The sequence below is a fragment of the Canis aureus genome, chromosome 2 (genome assembly GCF_053574225.1).
Source record: "Canis aureus isolate CA01 chromosome 2, VMU_Caureus_v.1.0, whole genome shotgun sequence".
NCBI lineage: Eukaryota > Metazoa > Chordata > Mammalia > Carnivora > Canidae > Canis > Canis aureus.
This window is the reverse complement of record NC_135612.1, coordinates 62,981,689-62,996,771: the sequence shown is the minus strand read 5'-3', so window position 1 is coordinate 62,996,771 and position 15,083 is coordinate 62,981,689. Positions and strand designations below refer to the sequence as shown.

The 15,083-nt window shown below is 56.8% G+C and overlaps 1 protein-coding gene across 1 annotated transcript; it reads left to right on the top strand.

Annotated features, from left to right (window-relative positions):
* The first annotated feature begins 7,459 nt into the window (after nucleotides 1–7,459).
* On the top strand, nucleotides 7,460–9,755 carry NICOL1 (NELL2 interacting cell ontogeny regulator 1). The gene is made up of 4 exons (XM_077876399.1): nucleotides 7,460–7,574; nucleotides 8,118–8,272; nucleotides 8,444–8,532; nucleotides 9,642–9,755. Exons 1-4 carry the CDS (start codon nucleotides 7,501–7,503, stop codon nucleotides 9,705–9,707), a joined length of 384 nt encoding a protein of 127 aa, XP_077732525.1. The 5' UTR covers nucleotides 7,460–7,500; the 3' UTR covers nucleotides 9,708–9,755.
* Nucleotides 9,756–15,083: the final 5,328 nt, after the last annotated feature.

Genomic DNA, 15,083 nt, shown 5'->3' with positions numbered 1-15,083 from the left:
GAGAACAAATGTCAAAAAATTTTGATTAAATTATGTATTGGTGTTGATCTCTTTGAATTCAGATTACTTGGAGTTCACTGAACTTCTTGGATATTTGTATTTATATGTTTCATCAAATTTGAGAAGTTTTCAGCCATTATTTCTCCAAATATTCTCTCTGTTCCTTTCTCTCTCTCTCTCCCCCTCTGGACTCTACAATGTGTCTGCTAGTCTGCTTGATGGTGTCCCACGGGTCCCCTGAGCTCTGTTCACTTTGCAATTCTCTTTCTGTCTGTTCCTCAGATTCAAAAATTCTTTTGTTCTCTCTTCAAGTTCATGGATTCTTTCTTCTGCCTGCTCAGATCTGCTGTTGAATCTCCAGTTTTTCATTTCACTATACTCAACTCCAGAATTTCTCTTTAGTTCCTTTTATGGATTTTCTCTTTATTGATATTTCATTTTGTTCACATATAGCTTTCTTGACTTTCTCTACATCCTCCTTCAGTTCTTTGTCTTTCTTTAAAGATTTTATTAAATAATATCTGTACCCAAAGTGGAGTTTGAATCCACCACCTCCAGCTCAGGAGTCACATGCTCTTCCGACTGAGCCAGATGCCCCTCTTTGAGCATCTTTAAGATATTTGTTTTAATATTTCTGTCTGGTAAGTCTGCCATTAGGTCTTTTTCAGGGATAGTTTCTGTTGAAGTTTTTTAGGGTTGTGTGTGTGTGTATGTTTATCCCTTTGAATAGGATGCTTTCTTTGTGTGCTTTGTGATTTTTTGTTGAACACTAGACATTTGAATCTAATAATGTGGTAGCTCTGAAAACCAGATATTCTCCCTTCCTGAGCATTTGCAATTTTGTGTTATTGTTTTTATTAGTTTTTTTTTTTGTTGTTGTTGTTTTTTAAATTGCTGTAGGCTCTCTCTGGGCTGAGGATCAGCCGGAGGTATAACTTAGGATCTTCTCAGGTCTTTTCTGAGCCCTTCCCTGGACATTCATGGTCACTTACTAATTTTCCCCTTATATGCAGTTGTTTTTTTATAGTTCTTACCTTTATTTATTTTTTTAAAAGATTTTATTTATTTATTCATGAGAGACACACACAGAGAGAGAGAGAGGCAGAGACACAGGCAGAGAGAGAGAGAGAGACAGGCTTCATGCAGGGAGCCTAATGTAGGACTTGATCCTGGGACTCTAGGACCACACCCTGGGCCAGAGGCAGGCACTAAACTACTGAGCCATCCAGGGATCTCTTATAGTTCTTATCTTTAATATCCGACTCCCAAAAGGAGGAAAAAGTGAGTGGGGCAAAACAGGGCTCCAGCCATTGAATCCCCTGCATGGCACTTCAGTTAGATGGGAGGGGCAGCAACTATGGCTGCCCACCTGTGTCTGCACCTGTGTGATCAAAAGCAGTCATTAAAGCACAGATCCCTGATATTTGGCGGACAGGGTCCTTTTTGCCCACCCTGGCCCCTGCACACTATGTGCCAGCTGCTCCAGAAACTGCACAGCTGTGTGCTGTGAGGCTGGGGCTGGGGGTTGAGTAGCTGCTACTGTGCTAAGAGTTGAGATTGATCTAAATTAACCATAATTTACCATATGTTACACAGAGTCTGCCCCTGCAACTGTTGTCCAGGTGGGGAGATAGAGTTCTGGCATTTCCTCCTGTGCCATCTTCCCAGAATCATCCAATCTGTTACATTCTTAATTCTGGGCATTTTATTAATCTATCTTTCAATCCATTAATACTCTTTTCAGCTATGTTCAATAAGCAGCAAAGCCTGCTAACTGGGTTTTTGGGATTGCACTTTTATACTCTAGGATTCCCATTTGGTTCTTTTCCAAATTCTGTCACCTTTTTCAAATTCTGTTCCCTATTTCCTAATAGAGTCAAAGTTTTTTCTTTTTTTAAATTAAGTTATAGCTACTTTAAAAACTGTGTCTGATCATTTGTGGTCAATTTCTTTTTTCCACACATGGTGCTTTGCTCCCTTGTGCACTTGCTTTAGCTGGGTACTACTCACTGCCCTTGAAAAATTATTGGTTAGGTTTTCCAAGGCCTACGATGAAGATGTCTTCCACAGGGATTATTCGAATCTACTTCAACCAGTTGCCATGATGAGCAGAAGTATTTTAAAATAATTTCAAAACCATTTTAAAATAATTTCACTGCTGCAAACCGTAAGAGTCTCTTAACTCTAGGGAACAAACTTTGGGTCACTGGAGGGGAGGGGGATGGGGGATGGGGTAACTGGGAGACAGGCATTAAGTAGGACATGTAATGTGATGAACACTGGGTGTTGTATGCATATGCTGACTCACTGAACTCTACTGTTGAAACTAATACTACACTATATGTTAATGAACTTGAGTTTAAATAAAATCTGGAAAGAAAAAAATAATTTCATTGCTATTGCTTGCATTTTCTTAGCACATTAGTTGGTATAAACGTTGGCTGCAATTCCACCCTGGAGCAAGCACTTGTGTCGCAGTCTCTAAGGGGTGGGTCTTCTCTTCCTTTCCCCCTCCATATGAGGACAGCTCACTCTCTGGCCTGGGAGAGGAGGGTCAAGCACAAAGCCCTGGCTCCCACTTTTTTTTTTTTTTTTGAAGATTTTATTTATTTATTCATTAGAAACACAGAGAGGGAGAGGCAGAGACACAGGCATAGGCACAGGCAGAGGGGGAAGCAGGCTCCATGCAGGGGGCCTGATGCGGGACTCGATCCTGGGACTCCAGGATCATGTCCTGGGTCTAAGGCTGGCGCTAAACCGCTGAGCCACCCAGGGATCCCCCTGGCTCCCACTTCTATCCTCCCAGCCCTGCCCACGTACTAAAGCCTCAGCTGAGTTAATCTGACTCAACCAACACCAAACCCTGATCCTCTGCACTTGGGGCTCACACCTCCCAGTCTCTCCCAGGCCAAACTTGATGCCACTTTTGTCTCTTACTGTTCTTTCATATCCTGTGTGCATCCATGACTCCCATGGCTCTACCTCCCTCATTTGGTCCTCCCTTCTGGGAAGGTGAATGCATGGGTGGGGGAGGGGGGGCGGTGAGGGCATGCTGACTACTGACAACTGGGGATGGTGGGCCTGAGGGTGCATCTGCTCTGGAAGGAGAAGGTCCCTGGGACATGATCCCAGGCAGAGCCCAAGGCAAGCACAAAGCAGCTGCTCCAGCCTCCTGGAGGTTCCTAAGAACAGTGTCTAGATGTGCCCAGACCCACCCCTGGTCACAACATGATGGTGGCCTGAGAGGGTATGGAGGGGTTGAGGGCTCTGGGTGTCAGGGTGGAGGACATTCAAAGGATTAATTCTCAGGGGTGCCTGGCTGGCTCAATCGGTAGAGCATGTGACTCCTGATGTCAGGGTCATGAGTTCAAGTTCTACACTGGACATAAGAGATTACTTAAAAAAAAAAGATTAATTTCCAGAGCTTCCTGTATCATTGTCAAGGTCATACTTATGTTGACAACTCCCACATTCAATCTCCGGCCCAACAGAGGCTCTGAAGCCAGGCCTGGAGAGCCAATGTCTTTAACGCATGATTTCTGACACGAATCTCCCCCCAAAGGTTCTCCCTGCACCCCTTCCCTCCTTCACCTCTCGAGGCAGCTCTACATGGCCAGCAGGCACTGTGTCTTCCACCATCTGCCCCCAATCTCCCACTGACTGCAGTGGTCTCCTCACCACCTGCCCCTTTGTCCAGGCCCTGATGAAAGCAGCTCCTCCTTGGGCTTGGGCATATGGCTGGCACTTCTCTCTTCCTGCCCCATCCCTGGGCCCCTGGCCCTCATGTCCTTATGCATCCTGTGCATCTTCTGAAGGCGTCCCTGTGCTTCTGGATGCTACAGACACACCACGGAGCAAAAGAGACACAGCCTCCTGCCCTCCAGGACCTGGCATCGCAGTGAGAAGATACAGACCAGGCCTACTCACTGCAGCACCTTCAGCAACACAGGCCGAGTCATTGTTTATGAGGGCTCCCCAGAGCATCGCAGACTGTCTAGCAGTGCCCATGACCTCCACCCTGCACCATGGCAACCCAAAATGTCTCCAGATATTGCCAAATCTCCCTGAGCAAAGTTCCCCCCAGCAAGAGCTCTGGATACAATGAACAATCACCATATCTAATAAGGTATATAGGGAGTCAGAAGGTGAGAATTGTAAGGAGAATAAAGAATGTGGGACAGGGCAAAGCCGTCGGAGGAGGATGGGGGTGTTATGGACTGAATGTTTTTGTCTCCCAAATCTATATTAGGAGCGCTAACCCCCCAGTGTGGCTGCATTTGGAACAGGGGGCCCTCTATGGAAAAAACTCAGGTTAGACAAAGTCATAGAAGAGGGGCCCTAATCTGATAAGATTAGTGTCCTTATAAGAGTCGGCACCACAGTGAGGAGTGTCCTCACCCCGTTAGGATGGCCCTCATCAAGGAACAACAGGGGTTTGCAAGGACATGCAGAAAAGGAGACTCTCGTGCACTGCTGGTGGGAATGCAAATTGGTACAGCCGCTGTGGAAACAGCACAGAGGATTCCCCCAAAACTTAAAAATGGAATTACCGCACGATGCAGCCATTGCACTACTGGGCATTTATCTGAGGAAAATAAAAGCACCTATGTGAAAAGATGTCTGCACTCCAGGTTCACAACTTCTCAGCCACAGAGGGGCTTGGGCTTGGACCGTCCCTGGGGAAGGTGATACTTGGGAGGGCTTTGAGCAGACAGTAGGCAGTGTCTGATGATGATTTAAAAGCTCCTTTGGTCGCAGCAGCAGCATTATTTACAAGAGTGACTGCAGTGCCCACCTACAGATAAATGGATGAGGAAATCATGGCCCATCCATCCAGTGGAGTGTTACTCAGCCTTAAATGGGAAGGGGACTCTGCTACCTGCCACCACCTGGATGAACCCACCGACACTGTGCGGTGAAGTGAGCCAGCCACCCATTGACGACATCGTGTGATCCCACTTCTCTGAGGCCGACGGACAGGTCAGACCACAGAGAGGGACAGTGGCAGTGGGTGTCGCAGGTGGGGACATGTGGGGGTGGGGAGCTCATGTTTCTTGGGGGCAGTTTGGGAAGATGAGAGAGTTCTGGGGGTGGAGGGTGGGGCTGTCCACAACACTGTGAACATACTGCCACTGAACTGGGCACTTTAAATGGTCAAAATGGTATCCTTCACGTTGTGTGTGTGTGACGGCAATTTTAAAAAGAAGGTGGGAGCAAGTCGTCCTGGCTGTCTTAGGAGGCCGGCCGCAAGGGGGCGGGCGGCGCAGGCTGCGAGCCTGGTCAGGAGTCCAGGCAGGGGCCGCGGCAGGATCGGGACGCGGCGTCTGGCGGCTCCGAGGGCGGAGCAGACGGGGTTTCTGGAGGGACCGCTGCCGATCTGCTCTGAGCATCGGCGGGGACAGAGGCCCTTACCCGACACGGGCAGGGCTGTGGAGGGCGCAGGGCGCCGGCTGCCGGAGGAGGAGAGACCAGATCAGCCTTGGATTTGCTGAGACACCAAGAAGCCAACTCTCCAAGTGGCTGGACGTGCCCCCGAAGCGCCGCCAGCCCTGGACACCCAAACAGGGACGGGTCCCTCGGCAGGGGACACGAATAAGTAGGGCGCAAAGGACTGCCCGGCAGCACCCGAGGGGTGCAGGCAAAGGTGGGGGGTACCGAGGACTGTCCCTAGATTGTCAGAGCAGCCGAGGTCGCCAGCGGGACACGAATGGGCTAAGAGAGAAAGGAGAGATGAAGCGGGGCCGGTGGAGGGCTAGCGACTCAGGACACCAAACAAAAATCACGGGGCGCCTGGGCGGCTTCGGTCCTGCAGCCTCTGACCCCTGATCCCAGCTCAGGTCTGATCTCAGGGTCCAGCGTTCAGGGAAAGAAAAAGAAATCACAGCCAGTTCTCGGGTCTGGAAAGAAGAGCCGGTGCCCTGGGGCGGGGTGGGGGGACATCAGCGCTGGGGGTGGAGAGACAGCAAGCTCCCGCGGCGCCAGCACTCAAGACCACCCGCAGCTCAGAGGTCCTCCCCAGGTCCCGCCCCGACATCCCGCGGCCCGGGGCGGAGGCACCTCCCCCCCGCCCCCCGCAGAGGCGCGCGGTGGGGGCTGGAGGTCGACGGTGCGTCGGCTGGATGGTCAGGCTGGGCCGTGGGCTGAAATGACCCCGAAGAAGAAGATCTTCGGGGGCCGGGGAAGCGGGAGCAAGTGGGCGATGCCGGCTCCGCGGTGCTGGAGGGGCTGGAGCCGGGCGCGGTCCGGACCCGGGACGCCGCGCACCCCAGGCCTTGCCCACCGAGCAGCAGGCGCTGGACGTGCCGGCAGCGCCACGGGAAGGGCGCGGATCCCCAGCACCCCTGCCTGAGGTCTAGCCGGCGCCCTGCTTCTGGGCAGGGCTAGGTCCCCCTCCGCACGTGGACGCGACCGTGTGCCTGTGCGGGAGCGGGAGACCGAGAGGCGTCTTGGGCGCGCGGGTCGCTGCCGCGCGGGGCCCCGCCTTCTGGGCTCAGGGCGCGGAAGGGCGCGGAAATGCGCACGTCCGGGATCGCGGCCCGTAGGCCCGGCGCCGCAGACCCCCGGAGCCCGAGGTCGGGCGCACCGCCCCCTTCCCGGAGCCTGGGGGCCGGCGTCTGGCCGGGGCTGGGCGGAGCGGGCGGAGGACGCCTAGGCGCTGCCCCGCACACAGTGGCCTCTGGGGTCTCCGGCTCTCACGCGGGGGGACGTGGGCCTGGGGCGCCTCCTCCTAGGGCCTTGTAGGGACCCAGGAGCCGCCAAGGGGGGGCCTATCATTTCCAGAGGGGCCGGGCCCACCCCGCACACGTGGGCCCCGCGGGAACTGAGGCCCGCGCGCCTCGGGTGCCTGGGGGACCAAGCGGGGCTCTTCCAACAATCCGCAGATTCACCAGGGAGGGCACAGAGAGGCCCAGCGGCCCCTCCGCGGTCACACAGCATCGCAAGGCGGGAGGGCCCCAGGGCTGGGAGAGGCGGGGCCGGAAAGGCGCCCGGTGTCCACGCACCGAGAGGTGGACGGGTCAGAGGCGAAGGCGCCGGGGAGTGAGGACCAGAGAGGCTGGACTCCCCCCTCCCCACGCCTGGTTCGCTCCTAGGGCTGACCTCCCCGGGGCAATCCGACCCGACGGGATCCTACCGGCCGGCGAGGAGCCTCCCCAGGCCCTGGCGTGCACAGAGCCCCTCCCTCAAGATGCGCCCCAGGGAAACCCCCAGACTCCGCACCGCCGGACTCCAGCAGCAGATTTCCCGCTTTTTCAGCTCCGCTCCGGCCCACAGTGGCTCTGGAGGTTCCGCCCAGACGCTGCCTCCTCCTGGCAGCCCTCCGGACTCCAACGCCAGTGAACCTGGCTGCAGGGTGGCTGCAGGCAAAACCTTCCCCAAGGGCCGAGCACTTGGGAGTCTCGGAGCTTCCTTGGTCCCTTTAAACTGGTGGTTCGAGCAGTCCCGGGGTTCCCATGACAACGACGGCGGAGGGGGGACCCGGGCGCGGTCCGGTCGGAGCGCATGCGCGGTGCGCGCCCGACGCAGCACGTCCTCCGGAGTCGCGGGCGCTGCTGTCGCGGGGTCCCTGAACCGCGGTGAGGGCGGGGTGGGGCGTTCGCGGGCCTGGAGGGCGGGTGGAGGGCTCGGGGTGCAGGGGCGCGAGGGTCCCTGGACTGGGGTGAGGGCGGGGTAAGGAGTCTGTGAACCCCGGTGAGGGCGGGGCGGGGCGGGAGGGGTTCGCGGGCCCGGGATGGGGTGGGGTACCGGGGCCCATGAACCGGGGTGAAGGCGGGGCGGGGGATTCGTGGGCCCAGGGCGGCGAGGGGGGTGAGGGGGGCCATGAACCGGGGTGAGGGCGGGGCGGGGGGTCCGTGAACCGCGACGAGAACGGGGTGGGAGGGGTTCGCGGGCCGGGCGGGTGGAGCGAGGATGGGGTGTGGGGGTCCGTGAACCGGGATGAGGACGGGGTTTCTCTGGTCCCGGGAGTGAGCGCAGGATGGGACGGGTTCACGGCCCCGGGGGCGCGGTGAGGGCGGGCTGCGAGGGGTTTCCGGCGGCGGCGGGACGGGTTCGTGGGCGGGGGGAGTTGGGGGCGGGTGGGGGGTCTGTGAAGCCGCTGATCCCCGCGGCTCGTGCAGGGCGCCCCGGCTCCTGCGCTCGGCCATGGCCCCCCCGCCTCCCTGCAGGCTCCCGAGGTCGCTGCCGCCGTGGCTGCTGCTGCTGCTGAGCGTGGCCTTGCTGGGTGTCCAGGCCCGTGCCGAGCCCGCCGCCGGGAGCGCCGTCCCCGCGCAGAGTACGTGCGTCGCGGAGGGTCCGCGCGGGCCCGACAGCGCCCGGGTGCGAGAGCTCCGCGCCTGCCCATTGTTCCCGGCACCCACCGGCCGGGCCGCCCCTTGGGTGGGAGGAGCTCGGGTGGGATTGCGCCGGGGCCGCCTGCCCTGCACCCTGACGCTCGCCTCCGTAGGCCGCCCGTGCGTGGACTGCCACGCGTTCGAGTTCATGCAGCGCGCCCTGCAGGACCTACGGAAGACAGCCTACAGCCTGGACTCCAGGGTGAGCCCCCCCACCCGGCCGGGAGGGGCTGCGCAGGGTGGAAGGGGGGCAAGGACCTGCGCCACAAACCCTTCTGCCCGCATCTGGCTCCAGATGCTGGCCTCTGAGGGCTGTTCTGGGCGCAGGTCTCACCCCTGAGCAGTCCGCCTGAAATACCCAGCTTCCAGCCCCATGAGGGAGGAGGCCCCTCTTCCCCAAGACCTCGTTGGGCTTTTTTCCCCTGTGAGTCTTGCCCAGAACTGAGGAAGAACCTCCAGTTTCAATTCAGCATCCCTCCACATGGGGCAGTGAGGCCCCATGGCAGGAAAAGAGGGGGTCATTTTCTCTGGGTCAGAAAGGGGTATGGGGGGAGGCATGGGCAAGAACTGGCAGCTCGGGCAGGGCAGTCTGGGAGGCTCAGCACCCCCCCTCACCCTGGGAGGAGTGGGTGGGCACACAGGGTGCCTGGTTGCAGAGGTCACCCCCAAATCTGGGAGGAACACTGGGCCCCCTCCCACACTCTCCCACGTCCCCCTGTGCCTCAGCCAAAGTAGTCTTCACTTAGGACAGAGATATGTACTCCTTTTGGGAAAGGGGGAGAATTGCCTGGCCCCATTTTCTGGCCAGCTCCCCAGAGCCCTGGGGAGGTCTCCAGGGTCTGAATCTCATTGAGTCTGGAGCTAGGCTCCTGGGAGGATCAGCTCCCCACCCATCTTGGGGATGGCATTGGTGGGGGCCCAGAGAGGGGGCATATGTGTTAAGGGAAGGTCACTGAAAAGTTGTCCAGGCCTAGCATCAGTGCATGCAGGGTCCCAGACAGGACAGCTGTGCTGGAAGAAACTGCAGAGAGGCTAGTGGAAGAGAAGCGTGGGATGAGGAAGAGGTCCACAGGGTAGCAGAGTGTCCTACCATCAGTGTGTTTGGGGAGCTCTAAGGTCTCAGGAGCAGGTGGAGAGGGTACTGCCTGTGGGGGAAGCCAGGAGATGGAGTGTCTTTGGGAGCTGGTGGGTGAGAGCAGTGGCTGGGAGCTGGTGGGTAGGAGCTGGTAGGTGGGAGCTGGCTGGTAGGAGCTGGTGGGTGGGAGCAGTGGTGCTACCCTCCTGCCCTCACTGCCCCCTGTTGCTTTGCAGACGGAGACTCTCCTGCTGCAGGCCGAGCGCCGGGCCCTGTGTGCCTGCTGGCCTTCCGGGCGCTGAGGACCCTCAGACACCACTGTTCTTCATCAATAAATACCTGGCCCAGCACACTGTGTCTTGTCTCCCTGTTCTGGCCACCAGGGCCCACCTGCGTCGCCCCTAGGAGTCCTTGCTTGGACCTTTCTGTGGGCTTTGGCTTCCCAGCTGTTCCATGTGGGCCGAGGCCCTCTTGATACCCGCTCCACACTGGTACCAGTGCTGAGCAGGTTGACAGGTCTAGCCAAACATGTAGACCTTTACCCACAGGCACTATGTGGTTGCTGCAAGTCTGCCTTCGGACACTTGCTCTTGCTTTGAGGCCAGGGGAGTGTAGAAGCTGGCCTCATCCCCTGGAACAGCTGTCCCAGTGCTGAGCCCCCCTCCCCCCAGGCTCTTCTGCACTGCGTTGGAGATGACTGTTATGTGAGTTCCTTAGAGGCCCAGCCAGTGGATCTCCACATAGCCTAGCCTGAGGTGGCTGCCAGGAGAGCCAGGGGGGAAGGCTCCTCTGGGAACAGAGGGCTAGCACAGTCCCCACAGCCTCCACCCAGCCCTTGGGCACCATGGAGTAGGACTCTGGGCCTGCGTACAAGTGTTGTGCCTTCGGCTAACAGGCCCACTCTCATCACATGTTTGTGGCACAGCACCAGGCAGAAGCTCTCCAGGAGAAACAGGTGACCCTCCTCCCTCCCTCCATTCATTCCGTAGATGTTTTGTATTACCAGAGCAATGCTTTGGAACATCCAGGAGCATGGTAGGGCCGTGACTGGAAGTGACAGCTCTGGGACACTTGGCTTTTCTGGGGTTGCAGTTCCCTACTTGTGGCTGCCTGGTGCAACATGGTGCTCCTGTGCTGCTGCCTGGCCTCTGGTGGGTAGAGGTGGACATTTCTGGTCTGCTGCCAGAGGGGGCGGATAGCCCAGCTTTATCTTTACTGAGACCCTTCCTCCAGGCCTCTGAGCTCCACAGGATCTGCCCTGCCCTGGCTCCCACCCCCACTGGCCTTCTAACCCGGAACCTGTTTTTTCCTCAGTGTTTTTCTGCCTAGAAGTGCCTGGCACGTACCTGCCAGTCAGTATGTCTGGAAACAGTGAGCAAACCAGAGTCCTACCTTGGTGGTGGTGGGAGGTTGAGCTAGATGTCTGGCAGTGATTAGCCTGTGAACTCTAAAGCAGGTCAGAGAGAGACGGAGGGGCTGAAGCCATGTAAAGCTTAGGTCAGCCCTCAATTCTGGAAATGAATGGGGTACTCAGTGGCAGGGATCAGAATTCTCCTGTCTTGGGACTGCAGAAAAAAGTTAAGTGCTGACCCGCAGGTGTCTCCTGTCAGGGCCCTGCCCAGACGGTGCTGAGTTCCATTGGTTGGCTTCAGTCACATTGCCATCCTTGGCTGTGGGGGAGGTGGGGATGTACCACAGTCTGGGCTTGGGTTGTCAGATTTAGCAAATACAGATCTAGGACCCATATGAAAAGTATAAAAAGCACAAATACTTCTAGTGTAAGTACTCGTTAGTATAAGTATGTTCTATGCAGTATTAAGGACATATTTATACTAAAAATTATTCATTTATCCAAAATTTAGATTTAACTGGGCACCCTATATTTTGTGGGCAGCCACGAGCTCAGGCACAAGTTGGGGTTTCTATTACTATGCAAGATAGGGACAGCAGAGGGATGCCTGGGTGGCTCAGAGGTTGAGCATGTGCCTTCGGCTCAGGGCATGATCCTAGGATCCTAGGATTGAGTCCCACGTCAGGCTCCCTGCAGGGAGCCTGCTTCTCCCTCTGCCTATGTCTCTACCTCTTTCTCTGTCTTTCAAGAATAAATAAATAAAACCTTTTAAAAAATAAAATGACTTAGGTTTTTGTTTTGTTTTGTTTTAAAGATAGGGTTGGCTGAGGGCTTGTCTTAGAAACCCTTTCATAGGAGTATTCTTTGGAAGGAAATCAGAGCACAAGCTCCCAAGACAAGGCCTGGAGTGGCAGGTGGAGGATCCAGGAGGCTGATAGCATGTAGGTTCTGTCCTAGAGCTGTGATATCGCCTTCCTGCTCATCTGTAGGGAGGTTTAGTCAAGAGTGTCTCATGACTATATGTGTAAATATGATTCTTGGCTAAGCAGTGAATTGGGAATGCATTAACTTTTGGACAGCTTTAGTTTTTCCTGGACTTGATGTTTGCCTTTATGTTCCCACACTTTCTGTCTTTATCACATCCTTACCTTCAAGTCATCTCTATGCTCCCTGCCAGACCCTGGTCCTCCTGCTCCCTACTAGCTGGGTACTCCTACTGTCCACTGCCCATCTTTCACTCTTCTGGTATGGAGTCACTGTTTCCTAGACCTCTTGTCATCCTCTCCATGCGGCATGACTTCAAGTATCTTCCTAGAAAACAGTGTGGTAATTAAACTTTCTGAGTTGGCCTGTCTGAAAATATCTTTTGCTGGCATGTTCAATTCACAGCCCCTCCTACCTTGGGGCCTTTGCACAGGCTGTCACCTCTCCATGGATTTGCCTACTTGGCCTCCTCCATGACCTGCCTCATTCTTTAGTTCTTTATCTATCCTACCTTGCTTTTTGTTTGTCCCTAAGGGATGTTAGATCTTTGATTTATTTTATTAGTTTATTTCCTGCCCCTCCCCTGCAGGATTGGAAAGCCACAGGAGGACAGGGCTTTCTTCTTTTCAGAGGTGGATAGAGGGTGGAAGGGAAGGATGGGTACTTCAGGGATGCCAGGTGAGGAGGTTAGGCAGTCTGAGTCCACCAGCTGCTGGCAGCCAGTGCCTGTCAGGAGCTTCTTTTCCTCCCACCCCCAGGACATTCTTGGGATTGAAGGTCCACAAAAAGTGCTGGACAGACTTTAATCAGGAGTCTCAGTTCCTTAGCTTGGGGAAATAATAATAATCATTATTATGTCATAGTTGTTCCCTCCTCTTTCCTCTTTGGGCAGCTCCTTCAGTTGCACACTGGACTTCCCATCTGGTCTTTTTTTTTCTTCCCATCTCCTGGTCTTTTGGTTCATTTCCCTGGAGACCCCTTAGCTTTCTTCCAGTGCTCCCACCAACCTCTGTTGCTTCCCAGGACTCCTGTACCTCTGACCACTGGTGAAGTTTGGGTCTCGGTCCCCAGTTCTCCCCCAGCAGGGACAAACTGGCCCTCTCCACTTCTTGGAGGAGACACCATGGGTCTGTCCCTGAATGGACTCACAGTCCCTTCCTCAGCTTGGAGTGAGGGCTTTTCTGCTAATGCACCATCCTGTGTTTGGTGCCCCCTCCCAGCACTGAGCAGGGGAGGCCCAGGACACCCACCCTACTTGACCTTTGGAGTCTAGGCAGGGTCCCGCCCCTCTTGCGTGGGCCCAGACCTAGCTCTGATGGTGGGGACTGGTGGGAGAGAGGCTGGAATTGCAGGTGGTCGGGGCCACCCAGGTATCTCGGGTGCAGGTGCAGAAGAGACTCGGAGCAGCAGAAGCTGGAAGGGTGTACAGGAGAATGGACTGGGAGAAGGGATCTCCCCAAATTCACAAGCCTCGATTTCCTTGTCTGTGAAATGGATTCCTGATGTGGGCAGAGAGCATGGGAAGTGTGGGGGGCACCTTCAGGTCACTGGGGAGGGAACAGGCTCAGCAGCAGGCCTGGGACCCTGCTTCCTGTGCAGACTTCCCTTCCCTTTAAAGGTACCCCCACTCCAAGTGCTAAAGCCCAGGTCCTGAGGTCTCCAACATCTTGTCCCAGGGGTCCAGGTTTGTCCCTTCCAAGCTGAGTCTGGCTGTCTCCTTCCCATCTCCTGGCACTCTCCAGGGCCCTCTAGACCAGGACAAGTCAAGCCATCATGGGCAGGCAGTGGTTGGGGGGGGGGGCGGTAAGGGGTAACAGGGTAGGGCATCAAGGACTTGGGGATGGAGGTGAGGTCAGGTCACCTGGAAGAAGGGACCTCTGCAGATACAGGGCCAACCAAAGTCAGGCTGGTGGAAGCACAAATCCTCCCCCCTCACCATGGGCTTGACTGTTGGGGCCAGAGGAGGGGTAGCTTTGAGCTCAGAGTCTTGGGGGAGAGGTGGGTTGGGTAATAGCCAGCAGAAGCGGTGGCTCTCTGGGGGCTGGGCCACTCTGCACAGTGGGACCTCTTCACACTAAGTCTGGGGTCAGAGGTCAGAGATCAGGACACTGCCCAGGAGCTCCTGGATCCTCCACCTGGTTCTCCATTCTCCTGGCCCCTGTCACAGAGAGTGTTCCCCAAATCTAGAGCCATGCCTCCCCTTCCTCTGAAGCCCCTGGACACTTGCAGATACTTCAGCCACCTCTCTCCATTCCTGTTCTTCCTGCCTGGACTTGCCTGGCTTAGCCAGGACACTTCTGCTGTCCACCTGGTCAACCTGAGGACGCCCTGGAGCCTGGTCCACTGTGGCTGGTTAGGGCTCCGGGCAGCACTCAGGGAGCACATGGAGGGACTTCTGAATGGATCTGTGGGCTCCTTTGAGATTCACCATGATTTCACATTCCTCTCCGGGAAGATAAGAGCCAGGTCCCAGACAAATCCTGGCATCTGGGAAAGACGGTGCCGGGTGACTTCCCATTTTGGCTGCCCCCTCCCACCACGGTCCTTGCACTGGCGGTCTGGCTGCGGACCGTTCAGCTCCTGGGTCTGGAGTTCTCACTCTGCCCAGATCCCTTGGCGTGACGCTGGCGAGGGGTTGTCCCCTCTAGATAATCGCAGCTGCCTCGCTGGGGGCTGAGGGTCCTCTAGGTCTCGACTCTAACCATGTGGATGTGGTGAACTCAGGTCCAGGCTGCCCCGCGGGGTCATCACGGGGAAGGGGTGCACTGCAAGCTGCAGGGGGCTGGGTTCATAAAGTGTTAGGGGAGGGATCTGGGATTCCCTGTCCCCCACCCTCACCCTCCGTCCCTGGCCCGCAGCGTCGGCAGGGCTCGCAGGGACCTGGAAGACTCAGCAAGAACATCCCCCCCCTCACCCGCACCTGCACCGAGATCGTGGAGCGCATGCGCGGGCCAAGGAGGGTGGCGGGAGGGGGGGGCGGGCCGGGAGGGGTCCTACCAGCCCAGCGCCCCCGGTGCCCGCTGTGGGAATTCGGTGTCTGAGCGGAAGGTTGCCGTGCTGCGCGCGGCCGCGGGGGGCTGCGGGCGACCTGGGCATCAGAGCCCGCCCAGACCGCATACCCGCGCGTCCAGCCCGGGTGGCCCCGGGCGCAGATTCCCAGGGGCGCCAGGCCGGGCGTCGCATTCAGACAAAGGGGCGGGAGACGGAGATGGAGACGGTTCGGTGACTGCGCCCGGAGGCCGAAGAAGAGGAGGACACGGCGCCGCGGGCCCCAGCGGCCCGGCCTCGGGACCGGGAGCTCCCAGGCCCGCGCGGAGGGGTGGCGGCGCGGGGGTGCAGGGGC